This window comes from Lepidochelys kempii, chromosome 2, assembly GCF_965140265.1.
Source record: "Lepidochelys kempii isolate rLepKem1 chromosome 2, rLepKem1.hap2, whole genome shotgun sequence".
Lineage (NCBI taxonomy): Eukaryota > Metazoa > Chordata > Testudines > Cheloniidae > Lepidochelys > Lepidochelys kempii.
The window spans coordinates 127,104,400-127,120,271 of NC_133257.1; the positions used below are offsets into that span (position 1 = coordinate 127,104,400).

The 15,872-nt window shown below is 38.7% G+C and overlaps 1 protein-coding gene across 1 annotated transcript in view; it reads left to right on the top strand.

The window, feature by feature from the left end:
• The first annotated feature begins 9,098 nt into the window (after window positions 1-9,098).
• Window positions 9,099-15,872, top strand: part of CDH9 (cadherin 9) — a 95,280-nt gene continuing 88,506 nt past the window's right edge. Inside the window, exon 1 of the mRNA XM_073329465.1 lies at window positions 9,099-9,365. Within this exon, the coding sequence (XP_073185566.1) occupies window positions 9,138-9,365 (228 nt within the window). The 5' untranslated portion in view covers window positions 9,099-9,137. The remainder of the gene's footprint in view (window positions 9,366-15,872) is intronic.

The following is a 15,872-nucleotide window of genomic DNA, read 5'->3' on the forward strand; positions in this document are numbered from 1 at the left end:
AGCTTGCACTAGTAGGACCAGTGCTATTCCTGTGGTTAAATAGAGACCTTCATTGTTCAGAGTTACCAATTTGGCACTTTTAGTAGGAACTAGTTTAAACAAACATCTGAGCTTGTACAGTTGAATTATAAAAGCTGGCAGCAGGCAGTGTAAGAAATCTGAAACAACCTGTACCACAGGAGTACAAAGCACTACTGTTATTAACACTGTCTGTGATAAGGATTTGCTGAGGTACTGTAATTTTCTTTTATGAACTACTGTCGGTGATAGTTGTAGGCTATAACAAGTTTTCCTCTTTGTAACTCACTTTTAACAAAGCAAAGAAAATGCACAAGTCATCAGAACAATTATTATGAAGATGGAAGGGAGTTATGATAAAGATTCTTTCCGGACAGACATAAGAACAGACACAAAATCTCAACCTCATATTTATATTGACATTCCCTGCACTATTACTGTAAGTTTCAATAAGTGTATTGGGTTCTTGGAACTATAGGGCCAAATATTCCACTGTGCCAGATGTCTATCAGAATACATGAGGCAACGGGGTACAAAGGTAGCTTTAAACATGTGGGACTGCCCGAGGCCAAGTCAGATCCAGACACAGCTTAGAGCAGCCTCATGTAGGAATGTACGGACTATGAACAAGTCACCTCTTTAACTTCTCTTTGTTAAGCTAAATATATTGAGCTCCTTTTGTCTTTCAGGATAAGGCAAGATTCCCATCCTTGTCATTCTCAGGGCTCTTAACTGAATATTCCCTAGTTTATTAAAAATATTCTTGAATTGTGGACACCAGAACTGGACACACAATTTTGGTAATGGTGACAACAGTGTGAAATACAGAGGTAATATAACCTCCTTATTCCTGCTCAAGATTACCCTGTTTATACGTCCAATAATCACATTAGCCCTTTTGACCATAATGTTGTATCAGGAGCTCATGTTCAGCTGATCATCCAACATTGATCCCTGGGTCTTTTTCAGTTTCTTCTCCCCAGGATACAGTTCTTTGTTCCTAGATATATGACTTTATATTTGGTCATACTGAAAAACACATTGCTTGCTTGGGCCCAGTTTACCAAGCAACCCAGATTTCTCACTCTATATCAATGCCCTGTCCTCCTCATTATTTACCACTGCCCCAATATTTGTGTCATCTGCAAAATTTATCAGTAAAGATTTATTTTTTTCCAAGTCATTGACAAAAATGTTAAATAGCATAGCACCAGGAACCCATCCCATCCCACAAGGAACACACTACTCAATGATTCCCCGTTCACAAAAAAAAAAAAAAATTGAGACCTGTCATTTAGTCAGCTTTTAATCCATGTAATGTGTACCATGTTGATTTTGTATTGATCGTGTTTCTCAATCAAAATGTTATGTGGTCCCAAGTCCAAATGCCTTAAAGAAGTGTAAGTATGTTACATCAGCACTATTATCAACTAAACATGTAATCTCAACCAAAAAAGATATGAAGTGAGTTTGACAAGATCTATTTTCCCCAAACCCATGCTGATTGGCATTAATTATATTACCCTCCTTTAATTCTTTATTGATTGAGTCTTTTACCAGCTGTTCCATTATTTTGCTTGGGATCAATGGCAGGCTGACAGCCTATAATTACCCAGCATTCTCTGGTCACATTATATGCCAGAGGAGAGGATGGCACAGAGCCAGCTTCACCAAATCTATATCCCAGACTGGAAGGCAGGAGATAGGGGAAATTGGAAGCTACCCTGGTAGAGCTGCTTTCCTGCACATTTGTATCACCAGGGTAGTGAAAAGGGACTAGACTAAGGTGGGGAAGAACGGGCGTCAAGATCGGGACCACTATCTATTCAAACAACACACATACACACACACACAGAGAAAGAAATGTAGTAACATTTTAACACCACTTGAGCTTCTAAAGTACATTTCCATAGCCTCTTATTACTTCTTGCACACAGGATGACTTGGACAGACAGACCTGTAAAATAGTGCTCTGTAGCTCTGACCCGGAGTGGCCATTTACCTCTTTGGTTTTTTGATAGGCTTGCCCGAGCATCTTAAGTTTCACGTGGCACTGCTGTGGGTCCTGTTATAGCCTCTGTCCATCATACCCTTGGAAATTTGTTTCAAATATTTTGGCATTCGTCTTTTGGAACAGAGTTCTGATAGCATGGATTTGTCTCCCCCTTACAGCGATCAGATGCAGTACCTCCCATTCAGTCCATGCTGGAGCTCTTTTGCAATTCTGGGACTCCAAGATCACCTGTGCTGCTCAGCTTGCCACAGTGGCCAAACAGGAAATGAAATTCAAAAGTTTGTGGGGCTTTTCCTGTCTACTTGGCCAGTATATCCTGTCCAGAGCAGTCACAATGGAGCACTCTGGGATAGCTCCCAGAGGCCAATACCGTTGAATTGCATCCACACTACCCCAAATTCATCCCGGTGATTTCGATTTAAGCACTAATCCCCTCATTGAGGAGGAGTACAGAAATAGATTTTAAGAGCCCATTAAGTCAACAAAAATGGCTTTGTTGTGTGGACAGGTGCAGGATTAAATCGATCTAACACTACTAAATTCGACCTAAACTCGTAGTGTAGACCAGGGCTCAGAGTGGGGTAAAAGTGTACTCTCCCACTCCCCAAAAGGGATTCACTGTTGGGGAGGGAAGATGGTGTTTTCACCGCCACACTCTTCTAGGGATATGCCAGTGGACATCAAGCCATTACCCATGGGAACTATTCAAATATGAATCAACATATCCTCCTGCCATCTTCACTCACATATGCGACTGTAGTGGCTCAGTGAAGCAGGGATTGAACTACTGCAAGTTCCCTCCAGGGGAATTTCAAGCTCTAAGAATGTCAAGCACCAAGGGTCTGAAACCTTGGATAAGCAAAAAGAAGTCTATTTTATGGCTGAACCTAGCCCAGTATCTCCACCTAGAATGTCTCTAGGACTTGCGGTATTTTTAAATACAATGCTAACTCTAATTTCAATAATAAGATAAATATTTTTTTAATAACCCCATTCATCAGAGATTTATTTGCCGATAGATGTGGATATAGACATGAATTCAATAGACTTTCTAATATTTCAACACAGTGCAGCATTCACAATACTGGGCAGATTTTTCAAAAAAGAGTTCATCTTCCATAAGTACCAAAGTAAGGGGACATCTATTTAAAACAGTTCAGCAGCACATTGAGTGCTGAACTTCTTTGAAAACCTGGCCCAAAGTGTCTCAATTAAAGAGTGAGATAATCCTCTCACCGCAGAACAACATGGGATTTGTAAGATCCACATCCTGCTCTTCCTGATTTGGGTCAGGAACTTAAACAAGGGTCTCCCATATCCCAGCTGAGTGTCCTAACCAGCTATCAGGTATTCAGGGGCAGGATCATAGAATCATAGAATCATAGAATATCAGGGTTGGAAGGGACCTCAGGAGGTCATCTAGTCCAACCCCCTGCTCAAAGCAGGACCAATCCCCAATTAAATCATCTCAGCCAGGGCTTTGTCAAGCCTGACCTTAAAAACTAAAGGACTCTCAGTCTCGCCTGTTGAAGCTCTACCACTTCGTATAACTAATTAAATAGCTCTTGGCCAGAGAGAAGGATTGACTCTATAGTTCAAGTTCAACTCCCTGCATCTCCCAAGGAAGTACTTAGCTATCAGGGTAGGTCTCGCGCTCTTAAAACATTTTTGTTTTTCTTGAATTGGCATTTTCTGAAGAAAAACAGTTTTGTCAGAAAATTACTGACCAGCTCTTGTCACAAAGGGCGCTGTTGATGCTGATTGTTCTTAAACATCTGGCTCTTGTTGAGGTACTTGAATGGATCAGAGCTCTTCTAAAATCTGGCCTCAATTGTAGGTGCTGAGCACTTGAAAATCTGGTTCTTAATTATTTGGAATCATTTGTTCATTAATCGTGTTCCGCCTGAAGTAAATGGCAATATTTCCACTAACCCCACTGGGTATAACATTAGATCCTTAATACTCACAGTCTGTGATAACCACCATTAAATCTATTTAAATTTTACTTTTGTGTCTCCCTAAACCCCCCAAAGTATTCTGCTAATGACATTAGATTTGGCTCACGTCCGCTAGGCTTCTTAGTGCACACACTTTAATTGATTATTTTTTCACCCTTTTGTTCTTTTTAGTATTTTCCCCATTGTTTATATTTTGGAGGGGGGAAAAAAGGACACGCACTCCACATTACATCTACAAATATCTTGCTCTTTAAAAGTCATACTGATCTCACACCTAATTCTACAGCCTTTACTCATGTTAGTAGTTTCACAGAAGTCAGAGCCAGGGACTACTCACATGAGAAACGACTACAAAATTAGGCCCACACTGCTGTGTATCCTATATAAAATATGTGTCCCAGCTTTGTAGATTCTTTGGACCTTTAAGAACAAGAAGTACATCATTTTTATGTAAAGACTTAGGAGAGACATATCTAGTGCTTCTACTGCAGATAAACATACACTTTAGTCAGTTGAAATATGATGGACCATGCTTATGCATCTATATTCCATTATTTTTATTTTTTCATTTGGAATGGAACTTTATTTCAGTGTCAACAACTGAAACAAACTATTCTGCATGCTCTATTGTAAAGTTGCTGAAGGTTAGAATAGACGCATATCATGCTTGTGAGTGACTGTGCAGCACTAATTAAATACATTACCATGGTGATTGCTATAGTAACATTTAAATTGGCATCATTGCTAACAAATCCCTGCTATTGATCCCAGCAGGCCTTATTTCACAGTACACCTCAAGAATCTAAATAGAATGTTTTACATTCAAAAGGCTTTAAGAATTTTTTTTTTCAATTGCTAATGTATTAAGGAGATTTATGTCTTTCATATGAAGATAATTCATTTACCTGGAACTCCCTAAGGACTTTGATATCAAACTCACTCACTGCATTGGAAGATTTTAATGATTTCAGGTTACTTCCACAGACAGCAAAAAGCATTCATTTTCTACCATTCAAGAGCATCAGATGTAACTGGTTTGCAACCTGAAGAAAGGATGCAGGTCACAATATGTGCATTCAAGTGTCTATATGAATAGCGTGTCATAAATAATGTCTTTAACTCATATGTAACTAAGGAAATAAAGTGTTTTCCATTGTGTAAAACGAAGGATAGATCGATTGACTAGATGGTGGGAAAGACTCAAGCAACAGATGCTGGATAAATGCTGTAATATAGTATCTGACACAGTACATTTCACAAGTTAGAAAGAAAACAAACAAAACCTTTCCTTCCATTCTCAGACTTCCATGCCACGCTGCTCCTATTGAAAATCAGAGAGAGTTTTGCTATCGGTTTCAGTGTAGACATTATAACATCCCACCATTATAACACATTTAACTCTACAGAGAATGCATACATCTACAATATTATCACACACAATGGGAAAAGTTAGATCCATGGTTCATTAGCTCCCAAAACACAGGCCTCTACCGATTGAGATGAAAGAGTTTGGCTGACAGTACAAGACCTATTGCCCAGTAAGCAAGCCCAGTGAACCATTCACTAGAGGGCAGCACCATGCAGAAAGCCAGTTCACTATAGTAGTTTAACTCCTGCCCTGACTGGAATACAATGTGGAAGCAGACAGTCTTTCCAGTATATCCTCTGTTAAAGAATTACTGCTTAGCAGGGCAGAATTTCTCATTGCAGAAATTCCTAGAGCTGCTGCCTTTAACCTCACTCATGGGTAGAGCTTGCTGTTGACTTCAACCTACGTACTACCTAGCTAAGTGGGTTAGACATGTCCATTGGTCCATGGTTCTGCGTTGGAAATAGAGTGTATTGGCCGATGTTGAGTTTCTAGTGTTTTCTTGAGTAGGTGGATTTGGGAGGAATAATTATGTAATCCTAGAAGCCTTAAACAGAAGGCAGATTCTGTTGTGAGATATGTGGATGTATGGGGGTTCAATAAACAACAGGAAAAAGCCCATATATTCCATGAATATAATAAAGTATATTGAGAAAGACATGAAAAAATAAAGAGACAAAGTGGATGAAGAAATATATTTTATTGGATCAACTTCTGGTCCAGCTTTCAAGCTAAACAGAGCTTTCCTCGATTCGGGGGGTGGGGGTGGGGGGATGGAAGCTGAAGAAGAGCTCTGTGTAGCTCAAAGCTTGCCTCTTTCACTATTATTTTCCAGTAAAAGATATTTCGTCACCCATCTTATCTCCCTAATATTCTGGGAACAACACTGCTACAAAAACACTGCAAACAAATGAAAAAATAATTAAGCATTGTAAGTACAAAATAGCAGAAAGTAAAATGTACTCCCTAGATTTTGTCAAGAACACTTTTGTCCAAAAGTTGATCAGAAACTAATTTAATGTTGTATATTGCTCTTGTTGCTTAATGAATATACATTTAAATATATATTTTCACTGCAGAGTATTTGGAGTTGCTCATGGAGCTAGGCAGGAAAGAATTTGCCCTTCCTGAAAACATTTTTGAGATTTCAATAAATGTCCTGCTCCACATCAGGATGAAACAGATAATTTAAAAAAAAAAAAAAGTGAAAAACAAGAGGGACCCACTCCAGACTAGCAAATATCCCAGTGATTAGGGGACTCAGCTGTGATGTGAGAGACTCAGGCTTAAGTCCCTGATTCAAAACAGATAGATGAATACGGATCACCTGCTTCCCAGATGAGTACCCTATGCACTGGCCTATTGGCTAATCTGGGCTCACTCTCTGTTGTTTTGATGCCCTCCAAAAATGCATCCTGGACCTGAGAAACCCTCCCAATTAAAGTTTCAACAAAATGAAACATTTCTTGCAAAGTTATGTGGTTTCAACAAATTGGGATTTTCTGATGAGAAACTGTTTCATTAAAAAGTTCAAACCAGCTCTAGTTGCTGATAATTAAAACGAAACTTAGATGAGTTTGTCACTTAAAACAAAATAAATGATTTTTAAAAAAATAAACTCCATTGGATTTGAGTCAGGTGAGTCTGAGTTTTATAGTAACACACTATCTATTACGGGACACATTCTTCACTTAACAAGTTGGGAATTTACAGGTGTTAAATTAGCCACAGGAGAGCTCTTCCATGGTTCTCTGAACTCAACAGAAACATACTGAGAATAACAGGAGACAAAATGAGATATTGAATATACCTACAGAATTCAAACAAAACATGTTCTCTAATTTATGCCAAGATCTATGTACATGCACGATTTTATGCAAATCAGAGTTCATTCACTGTGTGCTTTGATTCTTCAATTAAAAAAAAGAAATGAAGAAAATTAGAATTTTCCTGCATTATAACTATAATTTTCTGCATAAATTAGACACCTATTAAAATGTTTTCTTTTTGTTTTTAAAACATGATGCTAGAAAGTGATAAATATTTCAAGCCTTCACTTCTTTCTCAGATAAATCTCTGATTGAAGTAACTAAAATACACCAAGGCTTTGATCCTGCTTCAGAATCCCTGTGTCCATGCAGAGGCTCACTGACAAACTGGATTCCCCACAGATGCAAGGATCTGTACTAGCCAGGCATGGTGAAGAATCAAGTCCAACTTTATAATCATTAAGCTCATCAACTTTTCCACTGAAACTGTTTGTTGACAGAAAGTTTGTTTTCAGCTAAATTCACTGTTTTGTGAAAAGTGTCTACTTTCTGCAGAACATTTTAACTTCTTAAAAATACAGACACCTGAAAAACAAAACAAACAAACAAAATTATGGCTGAAAACCACAACTTTGATTCAGAATTGTTGCCACTGTGCCTCATGGCAGTTCAGGTGCCTCATTCTCCTCTTTGGGGCAGGGTCCCCAGCCAGACCACATCTCCCGTGATGCATCATTGCCATGGAACTCTCATAATGGAGTGCAGCTGTTAAGAAAAAAATAAAAAACCATGTAGCTGCATGGGAGTTGTAGTCCAGCCAGGGAGCCCAGCCCATGGAAGAGAACGACGCCGTGGGTCATCTGAAGGAGAACTCCCATGAGGCACCTCAGTGGCATTTGCAAATCAAACATTTTGGTTTTCAAATGAAAATTTTCAACTTTTGGTTAGATTTTTAGGGTTTTTATTTTTCATTGAAAAGTTGAAATTTTCTGTGGAAAAATTAAACAAAAATGACTTTTTTTCTCTTTTTTGATTTTGTTTCTCTATGGGGGGTTGAGGGGTGGGGAGGTGTTGGGAGAGACATTTTCAGATCAGATTTACTCCAAATGCAAAATGACTCCAGTGGAATTTTCGGACATAGATATCTTACAGAATTCATCTAATAAATATAATTAATCCCAGTTCAGGGGACCTGCAGGAGGCCCTTTTCTTCATTTACGCTCTTCTGAACAAATCCTGCATCTATAGCACAGTAAGTCCCTTGGCAGAGGAACTGATGCAGTTCCACTGTATAAGCAAAGGCAGGATTTAGGCGGTGGGACACAAGAGGTGTGTGTCTCTCTGCACTGCAAATCTTAGCTTCTCTGGAACCATTGTGCAGAGGGGGAAGGTGGGATAGTAGCAGGCAGGGGCAAAGCCAAGGTGAGCCATGTGATTGAGTAAATTGAAATCTTTGTTTCTGTGTGGATTCTCCATTAGCATCATAGTAGCAGCTAGGAACTGGCTCTGTGATTAGAACCCAGCTAAACATTGTACCTAAATAATGGGAGCCTGCTTAATTTTTAAGATCAAGAAACATATTAACTGATTCAACAATTATTTGTGCATGAAATCATATACCTGGGAAAAAGAGGGAGAGAGAGGAGGACAGAGAAGACTTAAAGAGCCTGATACATACAAATTAATCTAATTTTAGTAACAAACTAAAATACAGTGGTTGTACAAATGATTGGCCCATTTCCTGTGCTGGCCTTTTGTGTGTGCAGTTTTCTGATTTACAAGCGCAGCTGTGGCAACCAACCGCATGTGCAAGTTAGGAATGCAGTTTTAACAACCAGGCTGCAAATATACTTTAACAAATATTGATCAAGAGATGATTACAATTCACCCAGAAACTTTTGTCCATTTCACAGGTCCTTTAAAAGTGGAATACAACCTTTCAAGAGTTTTGTTCTGGTGAAACAGGAGAGACATCGACCCCAGCAGCGTCCTTTCTAAAGCTGCAAACAATGAGGACTTGCTACTGCTTGTCATTTCTGTTCTGGACCTGTATGCTTCATGTGGTTCACATGACACCATCCCCCAAAAGGACTATCAAGTATTCACAAAAAGGAAGGATACTGGGGTTTTCACAGGATGATGGGAAAACCCTGCACCGCAGCAAACGTGGCTGGATGTGGAATCAGTTTTTCTTGCTGGAGGAGTACACAGGTCCAGATACTCAGTATGTGGGCAAGGTAAGCTTTGCATTTAAAAGACCACATAGGATTGACAAATCAGACAAGTGGTGCTTTGCACAGTTCTTCTTACTTGATTTCTTATATAAAACAGGTGGTCTTATTTTCTCATCAGCGCTAAAGCAAAGCACGCATAATGTATTATAGTTTGAGGGAGAAGGGTTAGGAACTGGGAGGCGGGATGTCGTGATGAAACGGCAACAGTTCAACCTAAACATTACTAATTCCTGGTTAGACAAACACACATTTGTGGGGGTGTTTCAATCACTGTATCATTTCAAGTCCGTGTTCAGTTGTCAAAGATAAATATTACAAGGGAGAGCTAAAAGATAGGTTCCCTCAATGACACCCAATCTTTTGTGATATTTGCAATTATGCAGAGATATATTTTCCACTAGATGCACACAAAATTCCATTTGTTAATAATGAAAATGTTATCCATGTACAGTGGTGACGTTATGATATTAAGAATGGTGGTTGAGAAAAGAAAAGATCTTCAGCCTTTTTTCCAGCAAATAAACTCTAATCTTTACTTAGATTACTTGAAAAAAAGTGAGTCCTCTTCCAGCTGTTAGCTCCAACAGCATCCCTGAATTCTAACTGAATCTTTGTGACTCCAAGTTGACCTCTTGCCTTTCCTGGTGATAATTACATCAAGGAGTTTCAGATTTGCAGCCTTTGCTGTGCCTCACCATCTGCCCTGACATTCCCTGTTTTCTGACAAGGCCTTCACAAAAACAGAAATCTCTGTCTTGGAAAATCTTTTTTAAAAAAACAAGAAATAGGAAACTGCAGCAAATTCGGACCTCAGTCACACAGGTGTGGATACAAAGTAATTTGATTGACTTCAATAGATTTATGCCAGTATAAATCTGGAATAACTGAGATCAGAGTCTGAATCTCTCTCTCTTTCTCTCTCTCTCTTTAAAAAAGAAAATGTATCTATGAAGGAAGGGACAACTTTGTTGAATCTACAGCAGATGGTATGCCCACCTCACCCAGTCGTGCATTCCTTCAATGCCCAAAATTCCCACTGACTTTCAGGAATGCACTACTGGACCAATAAAGACACACCCCATACTATGCTTTACCCTTAAGACCTGAGATCATTTAATGATCTGACAATGTACATAATTGCCATGATTCTGCTCTCAGTGTAAAACAGGAATAATTCCATTTCAGCCAGTTATGTTATCATAAAAATGGTGTGAGAGATGTAGCAGGCCCAAAGTGTGACAAACAGGAAAGTCATCTAAGGGTTTTGTTTTGTTTTTTAAAACAACTCTTAGAGCAATGTCTGTTCTGAGAAAAGCTTAAGTCTCAGTTTAGTATTCTGTCTCTGAATCTGATGGCAATTAGCAAATTGTGTTACATGTGAGGAGAGAACACTTTTATTCAGACTCATGGGGACGAGTCGGTAGCAAGAATTCCTAGCCAGCCCTTCTTTAATATGGAGAGACATAGACTGAAGGACTCTTAGAGTAATATAATAATGTTGTACTACAAAGAGAATGAAATGAATTCAGAAACTCTCATTGTAAGCACACTTGTTAGAGGATCAGATAGTTGACAAAATTAATATTTATTTTTCTCTATAGTGGATTCAATTTCTGATCAGTCCCACTGAATAATGTACAACTACATTAGTGTATTTTGCCTATGACATAACAATGTGTTATTAGGAATCGGCTGGGACTGGATTACTTGGCTGTGCTATCTGCTTGCATATGAAAGATATATTAAACATTATATTTATAGACATCTCATATAGGTGAGCATTATGCTTTTATGTCACTTAAAATTTTGACCTGACTTATACCTGTGGATCCCCATTTACTTTAAGTGCAGCACCAACTAACATCAATTTTGTGTCATTACTTCTGAACACACTTGTAACATATTCCACAGTAACTTTCAACACACTTGTTTCATGGAGTCTCAATTACTGGGATTCCTCTGGAACACATGGGTCAGGCCCGGATTCTCGTGGCACTTCTTTAAAAGTGATGAGACTGTGTTTGTTCACAAGAAGGCTTCCAAAGAGAAAATGTGCCATAAGTACTGGTGTGAAGCTCTGTTTGCATAAGGAGTCACATCAGACATGCTTCCACAGCCATCTCCTAAAAGCCATCTGTGGCTTAGGAGTTGGAAAAGGAAGGAGGGAGAGAAGCAGGAAGAACAATAAAATAAAATCAACAGTATCCATGAGAAGGTGGAAGAGTTGGTGGTAATTGCGGGGGAGGGAGGAATAACCATCCTTATCATTCCCTATCCCCAGCAGCAGCTGCAGCATTCACAGGGTAGCAGTACTTCCCAGGCTCTATCTTCAGTGTGTGTGTGTGTGTGTGTGTGTGTATGTGCATATGCACCCATGTGCATTGTACATTGTGTAGCCTTTTTTTTTAATGTAAAGTGAATTTTGTAATGTGGTGTTACACCACCGAGGGTTCAGCTACAGTTTCAAGCTCAACAGAGTGAAAGTCACATCTGATACTTGCTTCAGATTTAGAGTCTCTAGGATCACAAAGACCAAGGATGGTGACCACACATACATTTCACAAGTATAAGGTCTAGTCTGTTTTTACAAGTTTTATTAAAGTTACAGTTAAAGTTGTGATTACTCATGCATATAAAAATCCTATAAAGCCCTAAGAACAAGTTACAAATATAGTTATACTCACATCCATAAGGATATTCTTAAGATCTGATGGATGCGTTGTCAAGTGACCATTTGTAGAGGGATGGTTCCTGCTGGAATTTTCCATAGGAAACTCAATTTTCCTAATCTGGGCACATTCTTTTTATAATGTGGTTCTGACTATACCTCATTATCATTTACACATATATTGCACCCTGCAGTTAGGGCATGTGTTAGAAAAACATGACTGCTGGGTATCTTGTAAGAAAAAAAAATACTCTTACTGTGTTTTGTTTTGTTTTTTTTGCAATATTGCCCCTTGGTACATCTTTTCCCATAATTTTATGGCATCGGGTTATTCTTCGGTCACTTACTTATGTCAGCATTTCTTATCTGTAAGGCCTAAAATAGCTAAGCTAAAATCTTACAGGCCTCAGCCTACAGGTCTTGCATTTCAGCCTTCCTTCCTTAGATACTTTCTACACAATTATCCCTTCTAAATACTGATCAATCTTATACTTCTATAATCCTACAACTTAACTCAATTTAGCGTACAATGATTACATTGACATAATGTGAGTTAATCATAACATCACACAATAAATGAACAATAAACTAAAGTCATTGGCTGCAACTGCTACACTAAAGCAAAATATAGTCAAACCCATCTCTTCAAACAGGCACTGCAGTGAATATATGCAAGTTATGTAACAGAATCAGAAGCTGTGTTATTAATTGCCACATTACATAGAGGGCATCACATCGTATCACACAAGAATCAGGCCTAATCCTTCACTCACTGAAGTTAATGGGAATGTTGCTATTGACTCCGGTATGTAAAAGATGGATCCCATATGATGTGATATCATGTGAGAGGATTCAGGACAAGAACTCTACCAAAAACAACAGGAGCATTAGCAGCAATATGTCACTCATATAAGCATCACACAAACATATGAACCCCCGCCCTCCACCATCCTGTGACCGGTCAAGAGCATTCACTGCATCCTCTGTATTCAAAATTTCCCCATCTCAATCCTGCTTTTGCCAATCAAAATGTATTAATTATACTGATATTTCTCTACAGCACTGTGGTTTGCCAGTACCAGACAGGCACAGGAAATCTGTTGGTGGTGTCCTTCTTAGGTCTACTTCCTAGAAAATGCATGGGGCTTAATCATACATTCTTGGCTCATGCAGACCACTTTCTACTTCAGAACTATGAGAACCTCTCTTGTTTACTGTGTACACTGGTAACCAGCAAATGTAGTTATTAATGGGACACTGTTTAATATTAACACAGCAGGGGAATCCCAAGTTATTAAAGAGATCTGACAATACACTTTGTGTTTAGAACCAAGCAAGAACACAATTACTACAAGCTGTCTGTAACAATAACTATGTTAAATCTATGAGTCAATTCAATCAACGTACTTGCTCTATGTAATGTTGTTTATAGGATGCACCACAAACACAATAGTTACCCAAATTTTCCTGTCCTAGTGCTGAGGCTATTAAATAAGATAATAGTACGCTAACAGATCACGCATGCCCTACCAATTATTATTGTATTGCTTTTGTTAATAACAGTGGTGAATGGTGATATGTGGTAGAAAAAGGAGCTCAGTAAATTCAGTTAATGCACTTGGCAGATATAGGAAATATTGTTGATTAGGATACACATATGGGGTATTTAATACAGTTGGCCAAAACCAGGGCACTGTGTAAATTAACAAGCTAGGAGACACAGACCACAGTGTATCTTTCACTAGTAGGACACATATGCCACATGCCATTATTTTGTATCAATTGGCAAGAGAAAATTGAATGTAAATCTGCAGAACAGTCAATATATCTGTGATGTGTCTCTCTCCCCTTTCCCACACACTTGGTCAGAAAGGGATCCATGTATTTTTTTTTTTCAATCTGGGATCTACATATACAGCCAAAAATAACACTTGTCCATATACAAAAATGGAAAAGTTTAAAATGTCCTAAAATTCTCTAGGCTCACTACTCTCTCACTTTCTCTCCTGAGCTTCCCGTTCTTTTGCCCTTGAAAGGATCAAAGGCAGACTAAACTAACCTTGCCCTTCTCTGTATTCTTCTTCATCTCAATTATATTATGGTAGTGCCTAGAGGTTTCTGCTGATAACTGGGCCTCATTGTACTAGGCGGCATACAAACACATAGGGAGAGACAGCTTTTCTCCAAAAGAATTTACAATCTAAATAGGCAAAAGTAAGGCATGCAGAGTCAAAGAGCTACTTAAAGGCATCCAAACTGGGAATAGAAACATTACTATGTCACTTAAAGGGATCAGTCACCCAGAAGGTCTATCTAGTATCTAATACCAAAATGAATAATCACATTATTCATCTGAGTAATCCACAATCTTAAATTTGTCAAATACTTGCAAATGATGAGCAAAGCTGTCAAATTCATTTGACAATTCTCAAACACAGTAGTAATGAATTGTTCACTATGAGTTGTTCACCCAGCTATGTGTATACTTGGGATAGATTTCCTTGTTAGAATCCTAACACAAACACCTTTAGAAGAGAGGGGGTAAATCATTTTTTTGAGTTATTCTGGGGACAATAAAAATATTTAATACAAATCACACCCATTGGGTCCATAGGTCCCAAGATCTCCTTTGCCCTCTACAGGGAAGGAACACATATCCCAAAAACTCAGTTCCACTCCCCCACCCCACCATCTATATGCAAGAGTAGGGACAGAGCAGAACCCCTGACTTCTCTGCAGGGACTAGGGAAATGGCACTGCAACTATTATGAAGTCCTATATAATTTAGCAAGGATCAAACTGGTAGAATTCTATAGAATTTACTCCAAAATCTATAGAATTTAATAGAGAATCAGATCTGTTCCATAGTGGATTTTTAACCATTCTATAGAATTCCATGACACGTAAGTCTCATGGGGTAGTCAAAAAGGACCTAGAGAAAGGATCTCATTCTCTATTAAATTTGAAACAACTTGTTCATAAAGAAAGTGAAATAGCCAGGAGGAGAGAAAGGCATTATGATCCGGGAAAGACCTGAGGCCCATGCAGTTTCCTTCATAAACTGCTTTGTTTCAGTCCCATGTTCAGCCTCTTCGGAGAGTAAATCCCCACTGAAAATCTTTGGATTTCCACAAGATCGTATAACTCTCCCCTCAATAATATTTTAAAGTGGCTAATTATCTTTTATTCAGTATTTTTCTTTTCCAGTCCAAAGGAATACTGAGTCGGTGCAGGCACTTCATTAAGCCTCTGAAATCTAGCTCTAACTTGTGCAGCTTGGAAGCTGCTATCCAAAAGGTCAATCGAGAACAGTTTTCTATAATTCAGGCTCACACGTAGCCTAAGAACATATTGCTTACAAAATGAGATATTGGTTTCTATTCTTTCTTTCACTGACTCTTTCATGATCTGGGGTAGGTTCAATTTACCTGCTGCACATATTGCTGCCAAAAGCATTTCATGTGACCTTTACTCACCACCCACTGTTGCCTAAGAGAAGAAGAAGATGTCTAGATTTAGCCAAATCTCCCCAGAAAGCATTAAAACAAACCCCAAAGCATGCATCCAATACAAAAAGAAAGTACCCATAAGGATCATATTCTTTCAGAAAAGGCAAAGCTAAAGTAAATGAAACCAGGCTATGATCAGATAGTCTGTTAGTGATAATTACCTACATTTTTTAAAGACAATATGGAATTCAGGTTCCTCAGTTTTTGGGCAGCCAACTTCACACCCCTTAAATGGGCCTGATTTTCATAAAGTTATGGTGACCCAACATCTTAAATATCAAGACCCTAACAAAGGAGCTTCTAGGTGGCCAAACATTCCAGCAATGAAAACCA